General features: G+C 41.4%; 1 protein-coding gene across 1 annotated transcript in view; it reads right to left on the bottom strand.

Annotated features, from left to right (window-relative positions):
* Window positions 1-565: 565 nt before the first annotated feature.
* Window positions 566-15,302, bottom strand: part of PEX7 (peroxisomal biogenesis factor 7) — a 91,002-nt gene continuing 76,265 nt past the window's right edge. The window contains exon 10 of the mRNA XM_070559442.1: window positions 566-1,053. Coding sequence (XP_070415543.1) covers window positions 985-1,053 — 69 coding nt within the window. The 3' untranslated portion in view covers window positions 566-984. The remainder of the gene's footprint in view (window positions 1,054-15,302) is intronic.

The raw sequence follows: 15,302 nt of genomic DNA, 5'->3' as shown, positions 1-15,302 counted from the left end.
TTTTTACCATTTATAACACATTTTGTTTTACTAATACGTAAAAATATACACATTATGCAAAGTTGTTTGTTTTACTAATTTTTCCCTCTTAACCTACCTTTTTACAGGTCATCAGCACCTGGAGATTTCTCGAGGAGACTTAGGGAGGTAGCAAGGAGGGTTCGTAGCGTTACTTATCGCTGGTTTCAAGGGCAAGATTGCTTGAAACCTCAGTAGGACCTAAGACTTTTTGCCCAGAGACAAATTTTTTAAAAATTTGATAGTAGGGAAGTAGGAAGTGAGAAATATAGGGTCTCATATGAGTACAATATCTAAAAGGCTTTGAATAAATGTGAAAAACATGTAAGCTCTTAACTCAGAGCATTCCCCGCTCTCAGCGCACGGGCCGTCCTGGAGAGAGCCTCAGTGTGCGTGTCAAGCGCGGAGCGGACGCTCAGCAAACACTGCTGAGTAGGCTGACTCTGCATCAGTGCCGTTACTGAGCTGCAGACACACATGTACATCCGACACAGCGCTGTGTTCACGTACGCACTACACAGGAAAAGCAGCCTCAGTGGGGCTGTCGTACCGTCATAAATGAGCAAGAGATGCAGTTTATTCTGATTTTTCTCAACAGCAATGATTATATTTTACATCAAAAATGACAAATGAAAAATTAAATGTGTCACTATCAATAGAGTCTACGGAGCTCCAGTATTTTAATCCATTTTACAATGCAGAGGTTACATTTTAACAGAAACTACAAGATCTATCATAACATCAAATCCTCCTTGGGGTTTTAAGAGATATGGCTTATGTACTAGGCTTCAACAGTGAGCCAACGTCTCTATCAGCTGCCTCAAAACTGATTCCAGGGTAAATTTTTAAAATGTGAAATCTGAAGAGCATATAAAAGCCTAATGTCTATGTTATCAATAGTTAATTTATGTCCTGTTAAGTGGTACTTCAACCCTGTTCCTTTGTCTCTGACCAGCGTGGGGTACCTCAAGCAGGCATAGCGAGACAAATGGGGTCATAGATTTTTATCGTCTCATCCCAAGCACAGTCAGCCACCTGGAAAACAGAAAGGAATAAGACACATCATCTACAAACATCCAAAATCAGCAGCAAAAGCCTAAGTCATTTATAGAGTGTAGGAGACCATCCACTAGTAAACGTGCCTTTAAATAGGAAGAACACAGGGACACGTTTTTGATAAAAGGTCTGTTTTCCCTTTTTAAGATATACTTCAGGGATTGTTTCCGATGACGGAAGCTGCCGTGAGGACACCCCCAGCCCACCCCCCCCCCACCCCCAGAGTGACAGGGTCCCTCAGTCCTGCAATCACTGCTGAAAGGCGCTTTCCTGCACTGTGAACAAGGCTCCTCGCTGGGTGCTGTGGGAGGAGAGGAGAGCCAGCACAGCTCTCCCTCCAAGAAGGGCTCGTTCAAGACCCATGTGGGAAGGGCTCCAACAGAGACCGCAGAGGAAGGACCATCGAACCCAGCGGGGGCAGTGTCGGAGACTCCACAGATGCCGTGGGACGCAAGGGCCCTCTTTAGGGCAGACACCGGAGACAAGGACATTCAAGTCTAAAAAGCCCTTTAAAGATGTGAAAGGAGACAGTCCATGGTGTTCAGGAACTGTGTGTTAAAAACTCAGTGGGGGTAGCCACGTCTCAGGGTAGAAGATTCATACACAAAATCAACTGTATTTCTATATAGTAGTAGGAAAAAATTAAAAACATAAAAACATAAAGGTACATTTACAATAGCATCAAATAACAAAATACTTAGTATAAAACTTAACAAAAGACATGCAAAATGTCCACAATAAAAGATAAAAACACTGTCAAGAGAAATTAAAGGCAGCCTAAATAAATGGGGAGGTATACCATGTTCATGGGTTCAATACTGTTAAGAAGTTAATTCTCCCCCCAAATAATTTATAAATAACTCATAATCCCAGCAGGCTTTTTAATAAAAACAGACAAGGTGATTTTTTAAAATTTATGTGGAAATGCAGAGGACCTAGATTAGCCAAAAGAATCTTGACAACAACAAAGTTGTTGTACTTACACTGCCAACTTCAAGACTTACCATAAAACTAGTCACCAAGACAGTGCAGTATTGGCACGAGGCACACAAGGAGATCAAAGGAACAGAACAGAGTCCAGGAACAGACCCCACACTTAGACAAGTGGTTTTCAACAAAGGTACCAAAACAATTCAAAAGGGAAAGGAAAGTCCTTTCAACAAATGGTGCTAGAACTGGACATCTGTATGGAGAAAAAAATGAACCTCGACTCCAGCTTCACACCATAAACAAAAATGTATGTGAGACAAACATATCTAAATATAAAAGCTACAAGAATAAAGCTCCTAGAAGAAAATATAGGAGAATATATTTTCAATCTGAAAGTAAGATTTTTAAATAGGACACAGAAGCAATAACCAGAGAAAGCTGATAACTTAGACTCAATCAAAAATAAAAATTTTACTCATCAAAAGACATTGTTAAGAAAACGAATCAGCAAGCCAGAGTGGGAGAAAATATTCACAAAACATACAGTTGACAAATAACTTGTATCTAGAATATATGAAGAACTACTATAACTCAATCATGAAAAGACAACCCAATTAGAAATGGGCAAAAGTCTTCATCAGACAAAAACAACATACAAATGACCAAGAAGCACATGAAAACGTTCAACATCACGAGGCAGCAGGGAAATCAAACAAAAACCACAATGAGATACCACTACATACTCACAAGAATGGCTAAAATTAAAGGCAGACGATGTCAGATGCTGGCAGGGAGTGCAGCAGCTGTAACTCTTATACGTTGCTGGTACAACCACTTTGGAAAACTGCTGGGCCATTTCTCATAAAGTTAAACATAAACCTATCTGTAGACCCAGTAATTCCACTCCTAGGGGTTTATCCAACAGAAACAAAAACATCTTTATGGAAAATGCATGCAGGAATGTTCACAGCAACTTCATTCACAATAGCACAACATCGGAAACAATTAAAATGTCCCTTGAGAAAATAACAGATAACAAAGTGCAGTAAATTCCTACAACAGAATGCTGCTAAGCAATCCGAGGGTGGGAACACGGAGGCAGAACAGCACAGACGAATCTCACAGCTAACAAGCTGAGCCAGAAACAAGAGCGTACACACCAGGGGTTCCACCACCTAAGTTCTAGAACAGGCACACTACTCTAGGTAACAAAAACGGGGGCAATGTTTTCTTCTGTTTTTTCAGCTGGAGGTGGGGTGGGATAGAGGACGCCAGGAAGGGATAAAAGGGAACTTTGGAGGACGATGCAAACGTTTTGTGTTGTGATGGGAAGTTTGTCAAAAACCTGTAGCTAAGATTTGTACATTTCAACGTATGTAAACAATACCTAAATAGTAAAAATAATAATGACAATAATAATAATTATTGAATGAGGGGTGGGACGCAAGTAGAGGAATAAATTAAACAAGAATGTGGATAATTGCTGAAGCTGGGTAATGGAAGTTCATTATCCTAGTCTGTTTACTTTTTATACATTTGAAATTTTCCACAACTAAAAAAAAGGAAGAAAACAAAAAATGTAGACAGTAACATGAAGGATGAAGTAGCAGGAGAGAGATTCTGGCAAAGGAATCTGCATTCGATTCCCCACCCTTTAGTGGCTGCAAAGGCTGAAGGTTAAACAGAGAACTGGCAGTGGTGGTCCATCTAGCTACTTGGCTGTCGCTAACTGAATACAAGAACCGCTCAGATTAGTCAGAACATATCAACTCCTTACACTCACCAATGCTAGTTCAGTCAGAATCCAAGCTAGAGAGAGCATTAAAGACCTTTTAGTCAAGCTTCTTTATTTCAGCACTAAGAACCAGACTCTTCAAGATGTGCTTGCGACCTCCTTCTCAGCTTTGCCCGGCACAGGTTCACACACTCAGTCCAGGCACCTCGTTGATGCCCCCTGCTCTGTCCTCTTACTGATCCCTGTCCCCAAGTCATCTCTCTTCTCCCTCCCTTCCTCCGCCCCTCGGCCTGGTTCTGCCTGAGAGGGAGCTCTCCAGGAAGAGTTAGTGTAAGCCTCATTTCCTCTGTGAAGTCGCTCACAGCATCCATAATGTTCAGCCCTACTATTCACTGACATGTGTGTCTTCAGCTCTCAGAGGGCATGGACCACGTCTCGCTGTAACAATGACTCAATACACATTAGCTCAAAGAGCGTATTTCACAGATGAAGACTGCAGAGATGAACTTTTTCTCACGTTCACACTACAGTCGCAGAGCTGGAATCAGAGCCTCAATCTGTGGCGGCTGTCCATTGAAAACAGTCCTTCATAAAAGGCAGACTGACACTCTGCCTGATCCTACAGTGTAAGTTTTTATACCCTGGGACACAAAGATCATTGTATCAATTTATCCCTGTCTCATCTATAGATATTTTTTCAAGTGCTGGGCCTTTCTGTATGTTAAGTGTCAACTACTGCGGAGATGAGAATCAGAGAAATAAGACTTAGGCTTGTGATACAAGGTATCCATAAATTATATTTCTGAATCCTGATTCAGCACTCTTCAATCCAGCTTCTTATTTACTCAGAACTTATAATAACTAAAAGATGTCAAGGCCACTGAATCAGCAGATGCTTATAAGTCAATAATTAGATTGATAATATGAGAAAGACCTCAAACTGCAATGAAACAGAATTATGATAGACTGATTCAAATTAATGCAAATAATATTTCTCCATTGACTAATTAATTAAACCCATCAGTGCTACAAGTTTTAAAAAGCTCAGAATAAAAAATAATAAGATAAGAAAAAAAGCACTTCACTAAACTAACCAAGACGCTCCGGCCTCTCCGAGTGGGCCTGTGAGACCCCCTGTAAGGAGATATGGTCCCTGGGGTGGGGCAGCTCTTGTGAAGTACCATCACCCCCCCGGGGCCTCTGGAAGCGCTGGTCCCACTCAGTTCCACGACGAGAGTGAACACAGGGCTCCTTCTTAATGTCCCCTACCATCCATCTGAGGCCAGCCTGGATGACATTACAAAAAAGACTCTGCTGGAAATAAGGGTTAACAAAAAGGCAAAAACATATACAGGTAAAGCGAACAGACATGAAAATGAATAATCTGCTTCACAGGATGAGATCCACTCATTCTCCAGCTTGTCAAACAAAGTGGGGAGTCTTCCCTACCTCCCACCCTGCTTCTTCAAGACGAAAGCCGTCCTTCCCTCCCATCCCCAGGAAGGTGCTTGTGGCCATGAAGACTCCTTCAAGGCCAGCCTCAGGATAGAGAATGAGGAGCCGATAATAGGGCATCTCCCTTCTCATCTACCAAAGATCCTCTTTCTCGGTTCAGTGTCCTAAATGAGGACTCACTTCTTTGCCCGTTACCTTGCCGTCAGGAAAAACCGCAGGACTGCAGTCAGCAAAAAGACTGCTAGACGTTCTTTCGGTGGAATGCGGCACTGTCCCAGGGTCCCAGGGTCCCCTGATTCAATAGGGGTCTATGCCTTTCACTGTCTTTTTGACTGGATTACTTTACAACTCTGAAAGTTATAGAAAACTGATAGTAATCAAATGATTCTCATCCATTAAAGTTGCAAATGAATGTTGTCCTGTGGAGATGCAATTGATGCTGCCCTCTGCCACAAGAGACGGCCCCAGGAATCACATTTATTGCCCAGTGAATATATTCACCTGTTTTACATCTGCTAGTAAATTCATTTCAGCACCCAGTGATTGCCTACACGTCTGTTCATTGGTCCCTTTGAGCTAGCTGTAAAGTCGTCTGTGAGCTACACAAAACCTGTGACACATGTTCATGCTATCTTTGTATGCGTCATTTTGAAAATTTCCCTTCCACATGGCCACACAGGGAAAGAGCTGACCTGCTCAACAGGGTAACTATTATTCCCATGGAACATACCAGCCCTTGCTCTCTCATAGGAGACGACACACCAACAGAAAAGCCATTTCATTAAAAGAACAAACATGAAACGGGAGAAGGGGCAGATAATTACACTAGAAAGAAAGGCGACAAATAATTACTAAAATTTGGCATGAAATTCAGCTCCACACCTCCTGGTAGCACAGGTAAGAAAAAGCAAACAATAACATAAAATATGCAATATCATCATCAATTTACCAGTTCATCAGGGGGGATAAAGTTTTTCCCAGCACCTGACTGTAGAAGAATATATAATATGCCCCCATTGCAAAAAGAATTCAGTGCCAAAAGAGTGGTTTTACAAGAAATTCAAAGTCTTTCTTCGTATGGCTGTTTTTGAATAAACACCTCAACCTTCAAAGAAGCCAAAAGCACACATTAAACTGCAGTTCCGAGGCAGTTCTCCAGGGCACTGGTCCTCAAGTGGTCCAGGATCAGCCTCACTGCTGTCACCAGGCTGGTCTACTGCCTGGGGTCTGTACACTGAGGTCCACAGACAGCCTTCACGAAGTCCATAAATGAAACATTTTTGTGTATAAACACATGTTTGGGGAGAGGAGAGAGAACCAACCATCTCCTTGAGATTTTCAACCCTTGAGCCCAAAAGAGTTAATTTACAGCATTCTCCAGCTGAGCATTATTCTCACCTCGGGAACATTCTAAGATGCGGCCAGAAGTGAAACCCTCTGATGCCTATCAGCTTTCCTAACTGGGCCTCCGTCCCGTGCACTGGCCTGCAGTTCTCTGGGAGTGCCTTCCATGCAGGCATCCTTTGTTGCTGACTAAAAAGAAATCCAAAATTCAGCAAGATTCAAATATTCTTCTTAAGGAAGAATTCTCTTCCTTTCTTGAGGAGACAGAAGAAATTCATCTGCCACTAATGGAAAACACCTTGTGCCGTATTTTCACATTTTTATTTAAAATCTAAGTTTCAAATCTGGCAGGTTGATATGTGGCAGGAAGACAGCGAGTCAGGAGGACTAAGAAAGAAGAGACAGGTCTGAACTGTGTTTAGAGAAGCACACTGGCCTCACCTGAGGATTCCTAACTGCCGTTATGCAGCGTCCCGATCCTGCTCTACAGAAGCCAAGATCCAGAACTTCACTTAACGAAAGAGAAGGTTTATCAATCATTGAAGCCATGGTTAAAAACAATATTTTTATTTTATTTATTTTATTTGAGATTTGCACCCTCTTGAGTTCTAACTGGGTTGAAGTGGTTTCCAGATTAACCCACAAGGCCAAAGAAAGCAAACAAAGATTTTTAAAAAATCTGTTCTAAAGGGAAGAAATGGAGTAAAAGCTTTCAGGTCTCAGAGCAGAGCACTTACAATACGTGCACAACAAACTAGCCTCCACGCTCCACGGTAACTACGGAGGAAGTGAACGCCGGCTGCATGATCTCAGTTCCTTTTCCCAACAACGTTCACATATGGACGGAAACACCTTTCTACAACTAAACCTGGCGGGACTTTTTGAGAGTCAGTGATTATATATCTTGATGAAATCTGTATTCCTTGTGTTCTGTATGTAGTAAACCTTTAGTAAATGCTTGTTGAATGAATGAATGAGTGAATGAGTCCGTGTAGGAGCAGTGGTTGTTCTCCTGGAAAGACTGTTGAGTAGAGCTCCTAATTGGGGTGAGGGCAGAGGTCCCAGGAAAGGCAACAGGTTTTATGGGATTTGGGTAGGGGACATATGGGATTTTTGAGTGTCATGAGTATTACTTATTTATGAGAGGTTTCACAAGGAGCTTGCTTTTACATCTCAGGAGCTGTCAGTCAAATATTCCCCTGCTCTGCAAAGCTATGTAAAACATAACTCATACATACATACATTCATTCTCCTATTTACCCATCTGTTCCACACTTATTCACTGAGTGCCGCTGTGGGTGAGAACCGTGCCGAACACACTACAGTAAACAAGACGCTCCTGGTCCTGCCCACAGACCTGGAGCCCAGCGGGGGAGACAATGTCCAGCTGTGGACAATGACAGGCAGTTCAGGGTCCAGCAGAAGTAGGGGAGGGGTCACATGATGAAACGTGAGGAAAGAGGACACTTTCAGGGAAATCTTATCTAAGCTGCGGCTTAAAGGAGAAGCACGCCTTAGCCAGAGAGTCTGTTCTTGCTAGTTTGTGGAGCAGGGACACGATGGAGAGAAGGAAAGTGTTCCAGGCAGTGGAATAAATAGGAATAAATGAACAACTAAAAGTGCTAGCTTTAAGGCAACTACACCGCATTGTAACTCGTCTGACGAAACTCCTCGTCTTTCAAGAGCAGCTTTCTCTTGACTCCTGTCTGACTCCGTCTAGGGTTTCTTGAAGGCTGGCCGCCAAGGCCCATCCTGCTGGACTCTCTCCCCTTATGGCGAGTGTGCGTGCGGACACCACAGGGGGACCCTCCAGGCTCTACCTCTTCTGCCGCAGGATATTCGAGTGGAAAATGGATTTCTTAACCTGCAAGCCCCCTTCGTAGGACATTTCATCCCTAGCCCCTCTGAAGTTCCTTTAATCTGAGATCAAAATGCAAATCTTTTCATTAAAACTCAGAATTAAAATTATCAATGGTAAGTATTAATATCAATATTAAATGTATTTGATATTATTTATTAATGTAAAAATTTATTAATAAATTAACTTTACTTATTAATGTAAAAAATTGAAATGAGCTGCTTTTTAAGGAGTTAATATCCAAAGTATATAAAGAACTCATACAACTCTACAACAACAAAAAAACCCAAACAATTCAATTAAAAAATGGGCAGAGGATCTGAACAGGTATTTTTCCAAAGAAGAAATACAGATGAACAACATGCACATGAAAAGATGTTCAACATCACTAATTATTAGGGAAATGCAAATCGAAACTACAATGAGAAACCACCTCACACCTGTCAGAATGGCTACTATTAAAAAGACAAGAAACAACAAGTGTTGGAGAGGATGTGGAGAAAAGAGAGCTCTCATATGCTGCTGGTGGGAATGTAAACTGGTGCAGCCACTATGGAAAACAGTATGGAGATTCCTCAAAGAATTAAGAACAGAACTACCATATGATCCAGCTACTCCACTGCTGGGTATTTATCCAAAGAACTTGAGAACACAAATGCGTAAAGATACAGGCACTGCTGGTTTTATCACAGCATTATTCATAATCACCAAGGCTTGGAAGCAACCTAGGTGCCCATCAAGGGACAAATGGATAAAGAAGATGTGGTATATATACACAATGGAATACTACTTAGCCATAAAAAAGGGCGAAATCTTGCTATTTGTGACAACATGGATGGACCTTGAAGGCATTATGCTAAGGCAAATAAGTCAGATGGAGAAAGCCAAATATTGTATGATTTCACGCATATGTGGAAGATAAAACAACAAAAAACAAACACACAGAGACCAAGATTGGATTGGTGGTCACCACAGGGGAAGGGGGGAGGGGGCAAAAGGGGTGACAGGGCACATAGGTACGGTGACAGATGGTAATTAGTCTTTGGGTGGTGAACATGATGTAGTCTACAGAGAAATCCAAATATAATGATGTACACCTGAAATTTATATAATGTTATAAACCAGTTACCTCAATAAAAAAAATTAAATTAAAAAAAATTATGGGCAGAGGGATCTCATCAAGATGGCGTGTAAGCCGACTCTAAACTCATCTCCTCTCACGAACACAACCAGGTTACAACTATTTTTGGAAAAATTACCCTGGATAGAAAACTGAGAACTGGATAAAAAGAACCCCCACAACAAAGGACAGTCCTGACTAAGGTGGAAGAGGCAGAAATTCCTGCCAGAGAGGAAAAAAGCCACCTTTGGGAGCAGCAGAGCTTCTCAGCTGGTCAGGCAGGAGCCACCCTAAGGTACGCAGCCCTCCCTGGAGGAGTGAGGTCCCAAGCGGGGCCCATACTGCTATAAGCATCCTTCAGACTCAGCACAACTGAGATGGGGGTCTTACTGTCTGGCTTTGCTGGCTATTTTTTGGCTAGCTTTTTGGCTATCGGTCAAAAGCCAAAAAGACCCGGGTCTTAAAGGGCCCATGCACAAACTCACTCATTGCAGCAACCTAAAATCACCAGAGAGAAGGCTGACTGTCCTTTGGTAAAACGAGACTCACCTAGGTGGGCTCTGGGGGCATCATGGTGAGAGGAGGGACCTCTCCAGAGAGTGAGACACTGGGGGGGCGCCATTGTTCTGACCTGGTCCCGGCGTGCTGACACAGACCCCGGTGGGCGCTGTTGAGGTTCTTCCCCTGGCCTGTTAGCCCAGGGGGCTGCCACACCCATTAGACTACAGATTTAATCCAGTTCAGCCTGGGCAGGCAGCCTGCCCTAGGGACCCACCCCGCCCAAGAGCAAGCCCTCAGGTTACTTGTCGGCTTCATTGACTGGGTGCCTTGATCCTCTACAGGCAGGCGAGGGTGTGGCCTCTGTGCGGCAGGGCCTGTGTGAGGACCAGGTGAACTGTGGGGGGCACTGGTGGAGAGGTGGGGGCCTCTGCAGTGGGGCGTCAGGGTACACTCCAGGGGGTTGGGAAGTGTGCATGGACCGGGGCTGTGTTGACGGGGTATGTGGTCCTGTGGGGGGTGAGGCATATCAGCAGCAGAAGACCTGTGCTTCACAAATAGCTATAAAAAGGATCAGCCCTACCTTCCAAAGCCTGAAACAATTGAGTGCTCCCTGCCTAGGGCCAACCCCACTCAGCTGCACTCCTAAGAGAAGTGACAACAGCCTTGTAGGCCTGAGGCCTATAGCAACTGTAAGCCCCTGAACCTAGCAACCAGCTACACTGGGTAGCAACCCAATTAAGAGGAAAACTGTAACAGGAGTGTGCTGATAGACTTTGTAGCCAACAGTGCTGAGACTTCCCAAACCGGACTTACAAACAGCTGGCCAGGGAAGGAAAGACTAGACTCCCTGGGTATCTACATTAAGAGCAACTCTGCCATACCAGAAGGACACAAGTAGCCCACAAAGGGGTGACTTCTGGATCATTTGGACTGGTGACGAGAGGGAAGCACACTGCTGGGCCTCAAAAGGCATCTCATACATAAGGCCACTTCTCCAAGATCAGGAGACATAGCCGACTCATCTACTACATAGAAATAAGACAGAGAAAGAGGTATAATGAGGAGACAAAAGAACACTTTCCAAGCAAGGGAACAGGACAAAACCCCAGAAAAAGGACTAAATGAAACAGAAACAAATGACCTACTGGACAAAGAGTTCAAACAAAATCTCATAAGGATGCTTACAGATATTGGGAGAAGACTGGATGAAGACAGTGAGCTCATCAGCAAAGAACTGGAAGATATAAAAAAAAACCAATCAGACAGAAGAATAGAACACTGGAAATGAAAAATTCACTAGAGGGACTCAATAGCAGAGTAGAGGATGCAGAAGAACGGATCAGCAAGCTAGATGAAAGACTAGAGGAAATCACCCAAACTGAACAGAAAAAAGAAAACAGAATTAGACAGGATGAGAACAGTCTAAGGGAACTCTGGGACAGTATCAAGCACGCCAACATTTGGATTATAGGTGTCCTAGAAGGAGAAGAGAGAGACAAAGGGGCAGAAAATTTATTTGAAGAAATAGTAGATGAAAATTTTCCTAACCTAAGGAAGGAAACAGACATCGAAGTATAGGAAGCACAGAGAGCTCCATACAAGATAAGCCCAAAGAGGCCCACACCAAGACATATTATAATTAAAATGTCCAAAATTTAAGACAAAGAGAGAATCCTAAAGGCAGCAAGAGAAAAGTCCACAAGTGACATACAGAGGAAAGCCCATAAGGCTATCAGCGGACTTCTCAGCCGAGACCCTACAGGTGAGAAGAGAACGGCATGACGTATTTAAAGTGCTAAAAGGAAAAAACCTACGGTCAAGAATACTCTATCCATCAAGGTTGTCATTCAGAATGGAAGGAGAGATAAAGAGCTTCCCAGACAAGCAAAAATTGAAGGAGTTTATCACTAAGAAACCAGTTCCACAAGAAATGCTGAAGGAACTTATTTAAGTGGGAAAGTGATGACCACAAATAGAGATTTAAAAATTACCAAAAAAAAAAAAGCCAAAAAAGAACCAGGCAATAAAATCACTTGTAAAGGTAAAAATATTTTAAAGGTAGCAGATCAACTACCTGTGAAGATAATATGAAAGTTAAAAGACAAATGTACTAAAATCACCTATTTCAATGATAAGAGGGTAATGGATAGACACACACTAAACAAGAGACTATATATGATTTGAAAAACATAAAATGTGGGAGGAGGGGAGTGAAAAAGTAGAGCTTTTAGAAAGAGGTCAAGCGGGCGCTGGCCCGGTGGCGCAGCAGTTAAGTGCACACATTCCGCTTCGGCAGCCCAGGGTTCGCCAGTTCGGATCCCGGGTGCGGACATGGCACCGCTTGGCAAGCCATGCTGTGGCAGGCGTCCCACATATAAAGTAGAGGAAGATGGGCATGGATGTTAGCTCAGGGCCAGTCTTCCTCAGAAAAAGAGGAGGATTGGCAGCAGTTAGCTCAGGGATAATCTTCCTCAAAAAAAAGAGAAGGAGGTCAAGCTATAGAGTTTATCAACTTGATATAGACTGTTATATACACAGAAAATTAAATAGGATCCTCATGGTAATCACAAACCAGAAACCTATAATAAGCAAGAAAAAAAGTAAGACAAAAGAAATCAAACATATTGCTAAAGAAAGCCATCAGACCACAAGGGTAGAGAGCAAGAGAAAAAGAAAGGAACAGAAAAGAACTACTAAAACACCCAGAAAAAAAAAAGTAACAAAATGGCAATAAATACATACTTATCAATAGCTACTTTAAATGTCAGTGGACTAAATGCTCCAATCAAATGCCACAGGGTGGCCAATTGGATAAAAAAACAAGACCCATGTATATGCTGCTGCATACAGAAGACACACTTCAAACCTAAAGACACTCACAAACTGAAAGTGAAAGGATGGAAAAAGATACTCCATGCAAATAGCAAAGAAAAGAAAACGGGGGTAGTAATACTTAGATCAGACAAAATAGACTTTAAAACAAAAACTGTAACAAGAGACAAAGACGGGCACTACATAATGATAAAGGGGAAAAATCCAACAAGATGATATAACACTTGTAAATATCTATGCACCCAACATAGGAGCTCCTAAATATATAAAGCAATTATTAACAGACATAAAAGGAGAAATAGACAGTAACACAATACTAGTAGGGGACTTTAACACTCCACTTACGCCAATGGATAGATCATCCAAACAGAAGATCAATAAGGAAACACTGGCCTTAAATGTCACATTAGAGAAGATGGACTTAGTAGATATATACAGAACATTCTATCCAAAAACCACAGAATACACATTCTTTTCAAATGCACAGGGAACAGTCTCCAGGATTGATCACATATTAGGCCATAAAACAAGTCTCAATAAATTTAAGAAGATCGAAATAATACCATGCATCTTTTCTGACCACAAAGGTATGAAACTAGAAATCAACTACAAGAAGAAAACCAGAGAAGCCACAAAAATGTGGAGATTAAACAAAATGCTACTGAACAACGACTGGGTCAATGAAGAAATCAAAAAATTCCTGGAGACAAATGAAAATGAAAATACGACATGCCAAAATCTGTGGGATACAGGAAAAGCGGTTCTAAGAGGGAAGTTTATAGCAATTCAGGCCTACCTCAACAAAGAAGAAAAATCCCATATAGACAATCTAAAAGTGCATCTAAAGGTACTGGAAAAAGAACAACAAACACAGTCCAAAATCAGCAGAAGGAAGGAAATAATAAAAATCAGAGCAGAAATAAATGAAATAGAGACTAAAAAAACAATAGAAAAAATTAATGAAATCAAGAGCTGGTTCTTTGAAAAGATAAAATTTACAAACCCCTAGCTAGACTCATCAGGAAAAAAAGAGAGAAGGTTCAAATAAATAAAATCAGAAATGAAAGAGGAGAGATTACAACGGACACCTCAGAAATACAAAAGATAATAAAAGAACACTATGAAAAGCTATACACCAACAAATTGGATAATCTAGAAGAAATGGATAAATTCTTAGAAACATTCAACTTTCCAAAACTGGATCAAGAAGAAGTAGAGAATCTGAATAAACCAATCACCAGTAAGGAAATTGAAACAGCAATCAAAAACCTCCCAAAAAATAAAAGTCCAGGACCAGATGGCTTCACTGGTGAATTCTACCAAGCGTTCAAAGACTTAATACTTATCCTTCTCAAACTCTTCCAAAAAATTGAAGAGGAGGGGAGGCTTGCTAACTCATTCTACAAAGCCAACATTATCCTGATACCAAAAGCAGACAAGGACAACACAAAAAAAGAAAATTACAGGTCAATATCACTGATGAACATCGATGCAAAAATCCTCAACAAAATACTAGCAAATCAAATACAAAAATACATTAGAAAGATCATACATCATGATCAAGTGGGTTTCATTTCAGGGATGCAGGGATGGTTCAACATCCGCAAATCTATCAACATGATACACCATAGTAACAAAACGAAGAATAAAAATCACATGATCATCTCAATAGATGCAGAGAAAGCATTTGACAAGATACAGCATCCATTTATGATAAAAACCCTAAACAAAATGGGTATAGAAGGAAAATACCTCAACATAATAAAGGCCATAAATGACAAACCCACAGCAAATATTATTCTCAATGGAGAAAAGCTGAAAGCTATCCCTCTAAGAACAGGAACCAGACAAGGATGCCCACTGTTACCACTCTTATTTAACATAGATTTGGAAGTCCTAGCTAGAGAAATCAGGCAAGAAAAGGAAATAAAAGGGATCCACATTGGAAAAGAAGAAGTCAAACTGTCACTCTTTGCAGATGACATGATTTTGTATCTAGAAAACCCTAAAGAATCCATAAAAAACTTTTAGAAATAATAAATGAATATGGTCAAGTCGTGGGATACAAAATCAACGTACAAAAATCAGTTGTGTTTCTATACACTAACAACGAAGTAGCAGAAAGAGAAATTAAGAATACAATCCCATTTACAATTGCAACAAAAAGAATAAAATACCTAGGGATAAACTTAACCAAAGAGGTGAAAGATCTGTACACAGAAAACTATAAAACATTGTTGAAAGACATTGAAGAAGACGCAAAGAAATGGAAAGATATTCCGTTCTCTTGGATTGGAAGAATTAACATTGTTAAAATGTCCATACTTCCTACAGCAATCTATAGATTCAACGCAATCCCTATCAAAGTTCCAGCAACATTTTTCACAGAAATAGAACAAAGAATCCTAAAACTTATTTGGAACAACAGAAGACCCCGAATAGCCAAAGGATTC

The sequence above is a fragment of the Equus przewalskii genome, chromosome 9 (genome assembly GCF_037783145.1).
Source record: "Equus przewalskii isolate Varuska chromosome 9, EquPr2, whole genome shotgun sequence".
In the NCBI taxonomy this organism is placed as follows: Eukaryota; Metazoa; Chordata; class Mammalia; order Perissodactyla; family Equidae; genus Equus; species Equus przewalskii.
The sequence above is the reverse complement of the archived record's forward strand: the minus strand, read 5'-3'. Positions and strand labels throughout refer to the sequence as shown.